The following is a 4,280-nucleotide window of genomic DNA, read 5'->3' as shown; positions in this document are numbered from 1 at the left end:
GTACTAGTACCATAATTTGCATATATCCTTCATGTCTAGATTTTTTTTTTTATTTATTGTCTTGAAAAATTACTACTCCTAGTGCCATAAATCACAGACTTAATAAAGAATTGCTGAATTTTTTTTCTTTTTTCTGAAAATGTTGAGGATCTTTATTTCCCTTTTTGGTGGTTATAAACCTCTTTTACACAGTTCAAGAAGTGCAGATAAACATCCAACTGAACCAAACTAGACAAGAGATAAAAACCCGTACTTTGCGAAGGGTAGTTTGGTCATTATCCATACAGTTTATTTACTTATTATCAGTTGAAAATGAAATTTCGGTCGGTGACTTTACAATAATTAAGTTAAAGTATGATGTGGATTTTATAAAGCATCAGATCGAAGTATACATTACAAACAGAGAGCTGTTTTTTTCCCTCTGCTTAACAGCTAGCTTCACCGTACACCGACATCTTCAAAGAAAAGAAATGGCAATGGTTCAATGGTTTCTTCTTCTCTGCATTTTCTTCATCTCAGCTTCTGCTTCTAAAGTTCAGAGTAATTATTCTTCTTCTTCTTTTTTTTTTTTTAACCATCTTTGAATGAATGTTGCTAATCTGTGTTGTTACTCAACTATTTAGGTAGCATCAGTTGTTTAGTTAGAGACATATGTGTTTGTGATCTGATATTTCAAGTGAGTTTGGGTTTTCTCATTGTTACTTGAATTAATATAGTTTCTTGATTATCTGCTGAGTGATGCTTTACTGAAGGTTTCTGATAAGGATCTTGCAGTGTTTGTTTCTACTCTCTGTTTATCCAATTAAGTAATGGTGAATGTGTTCCACTATTTTTTGGGCCCATCTTACCGTTGGATCTCCTCAAGGACTGAGTTGCAAGGAAGTATAATAGCTTTATTCTGCAGATCCTTCAGTGAAATATCCTTGTATAACTATTTACTATATTCTTAGACTTGCCAACAACATGTTCTGGTGTATTTTTTGTTGAATAAACTTAATATGCTGAGTAATTTCAGCATTGAACGATTTAGGCTCATGCAAATAGGACTGTAAGTGCATAGTTCCTGAGGTAGATCTACTTTTGGAGACTTTGTTAAATGATATCATTTGGTTGCTCAATATTGATCATTTCCCACCGTGCAATGGTATGTTGTAACCCCAAAAAACATTAAGTAGTAGTGTGCAAAGTTGTGCTTCGGCAATTTGAGATTTTCCTTGGGAGGTGAAGGAGTTGAAATAGGTTATTTGTACAATTAGGAAATTATCAAATGTATATCTTAATAATAGAACCTTTGAATCTTTTGGAGAGTTGACAAAGCCATCATGAAAGTCTGGAGGATGATCCCAGCAGTCATTTTTTGGGTTAGCTAGAATGAAAGGAATCGCAAATGCTTTGATAGAAATTTTTGGGTTATCTAGAATGAAAGGAATCGCAAATGCTTTGACAGAATATAAGTCCTATCCACTCTCTGAAGACTAAATGCTTAGTTAATTTGTTCAGTTGGAATTTTCTTTCACCTGTTAATAGCATTGACATGTTTTTGATTTTGTTAGCTCCTTAGCTTTAGGTTAGACTACTTGTACCAGTGAACTGTTTTCTGCCCTTCTGTACTAGAGCTAACTGGTTACACCTTTTTGTAGTTTGGCATCTTCCTGATGGCCATGCAATGATAATCTCTTCCTTTATCCAAAAAAAAAAAAAAAAAAAAAAAAGCTAGAACCTTGGATTCTGTGTGATTCTTGCCTTTCTATGGCACTGACAAGAAACTATGTAGTCAGTTTGCAAATTCTAGGCTACAAGTCCTCTTGTTGGTTCAATAGGGTCATCCTTGTTTTTGTAAAATGTTTTGAGTAGTTTAATAGGGCCATATAGAACATGGAACAACAACGTCAATAGTCAAACGGATAACTCACCGCATTAACAAATAGAGGATGAGAAGCATTTGCAGACACCAGGCAGCCATTTTTTGAAGAATGCAACACCATCTATATCTGCATGATATAAGGTGGAAAGGGGAATAACAGTAATCTGTCACCAATGGAAAGTGGCATGTCAATGTTTGCCTCTGTTAGAATTTCATCAAATAACTAAATATAGTTTTACAGACATATCCTGCTTGAAGGGATGAGTAATCAGTATCATCATTATCCACTGGTGGTGTTTCCGCAGTCTAGAAAAGAATGGACATACAATTGCATTTATTCAGTATATAAAAAGAAGTAAAGAAGGTAGAGGAGGTCCAGTGGGGGCAGGTTTAGAATAAGCAACATAAATTAGCAGTAATGCAACAAAAAGGAGCAGGGGAAGAGCAGGAACTTTGGAAATCAGGATAAGGGGAAACTTTAGAAAGTAAATGAGCAGTAGGTAGAGAGAGATCTCACGTCTTTAACTTAAAAACAAGATGTTCTTCTGAGGTGCTTAACGTGCTCTCTTCTGTACATACACTTGTATTCCCTAATGGTTTTATCTCCATTGCCTTTGGTGATGACATTGCACCTGCTTGTGCTTCAGAAGATACTAAATGGAAGGACAGTGCTCTAGATGCTTTAGTTTATGCCTTCGGAAATCATGTTGGATCCTAATTTTGTATCTTCGCCTTTTCTTCTTATAACTTTCTTGATAATAACGTTGCTGTTGATAATTTTTTCCTAATGTGCTAGAATTAACGTCACAGCCTAAATGATGTTTACTCTCCTTCTGGCTCTACTTCCTTTAGTTAGTCTTAGATACTTAATTGCTTGTACTTCCAAATATCAAAACCATACCGACATGTATCTCAAGCCCCTTAGGTTAGATGTAATTGACCCTTGTCATTCCCAATTTGTATTCCTTCGAGAAGATAGCTTCTCGATCTTGATTCACTATTATTTCCCTTATGATCAACCTCTAAGACATCTGTTTTCTTGATAAATATACAGCTAAGGTAACTGATAATCCTGCTGATCAGCTGGTCTCTGCCCTTAATAGTAACAGGACTGCAAATAAATTATCCTCCTTATACAGCAACCCTGGCTTGGCATGCTTGGCTCTGCAATATATAAAAGCATACCAAGGTGATTGTAGTGTAGTTGGAGGGTCAGATGGCAAGAAACCTGCTGAATCTGAATTCGCCGAAACTTTTGCCCCTAACTGTGGTGTGCAGGCGTCATCGCTTGCTCAAATAACTGGAAGATTTCTCGCATGCCAATCCAAGTATGCCGAACCTTCTGAAGCATTCAACGATATTCTTATAAGAAATAGCAAGAGTTTGGATATTCTCTACAGCAAGAATCACACTGAGGTTGGTGCTGCCGTGAGTGGCTCCGATGGTGGTGGCCCCTATTTCTGGTGTGTACTCTTCAGCAATGGCAAACCGAAGAGCAGCTTTACCACGGGCGGAGGAGAGCCTAAGGTTATGAGACCTGGATGCTTCAGTGGTTCTAATGACCAATGCAATGGGAATGGTGCTAATACTTTGTCTCAAACCATACATCTCTGGACAATTGCTGTAGGAGCTGCCGTTGCACTGCTCTATGCCTTAGCAGTATAAACCATCGAGGGATTTTGTTTTCGGCTTGATTGAACTGCCTTTTCTTTTGTGATTGTAATGACTTCATTTAGGGTTCATTCATTCAATGCTAGAGTGTAAAAATACATACATTTGATTTTTCTTATCAAGAATTTATTCTTATAATTGGCTTCTGGTGTACAAAGAGCAGTTTCAATGGATGGACTCGAGTAACTTTTCAATAAGCTATGCTTGAACATATTGAATAGTCAATACCAATGCTTTTTGAAACGATAAATTGTAACAGGTGCCGTATTATAATAATCATAGACATGTGATGTGTATTGTGTTAATTTATTTTGTTTTATTTTTTAAAATGGTTAAGAGGAAGTGTTATATCCCATTTTAACCGGGTCAAAGCGGAAAGTACAACATATTGGTGATTCCTAATTATTTGACTTAAGGAGTCGCCACCTAATTATTTTAATGGTGAATTAGGACACCTAATATTTAACTAAGATAAAGCTAAACTAAACTCTACTTTTTAAGGTCTTACGAGCCTAATAAATTCTAGGTAAGGGTTCTAAATATCCTAATGGGAAGGTGTTAGGCATCCATTAGAATCCGTGAATTACGGTTACCGACCAAACTTAGGTTAATCAAAAGGGTTAAAATATATTACTAAAATAGTTTGAAGAAATAAAATGTCTATTCTAACTAGGTGCGGATTAGCTTTTAAAAAACAGTAATGCTTAAAAATTGCTTACTTTAACTATAAACTCCCAAACGAAGT

The 4,280-nt window shown here is 36.0% G+C and overlaps 1 protein-coding gene across 1 annotated transcript; it reads left to right on the top strand.

The window, feature by feature from the left end:
• Positions 1-380: 380 nt before the first annotated feature.
• On the top strand, positions 381-3,732 carry LOC132029558 (uncharacterized). The gene is made up of 2 exons (XM_059418824.1): positions 381-540; positions 2,919-3,732. Exons 1-2 carry the CDS (start codon positions 471-473, stop codon positions 3,527-3,529), a joined length of 681 nt encoding a protein of 226 aa, XP_059274807.1. The 5' UTR covers positions 381-470; the 3' UTR covers positions 3,530-3,732.
• Positions 3,733-4,280: the final 548 nt, after the last annotated feature.

Source organism: Lycium ferocissimum, chromosome 9, assembly GCF_029784015.1.
Source record: "Lycium ferocissimum isolate CSIRO_LF1 chromosome 9, AGI_CSIRO_Lferr_CH_V1, whole genome shotgun sequence".
NCBI lineage: Eukaryota > Viridiplantae > Streptophyta > Magnoliopsida > Solanales > Solanaceae > Lycium > Lycium ferocissimum.
Note: the sequence above shows the minus strand (reverse complement) of the source record. Positions and strands in the feature narration are given on the sequence as shown.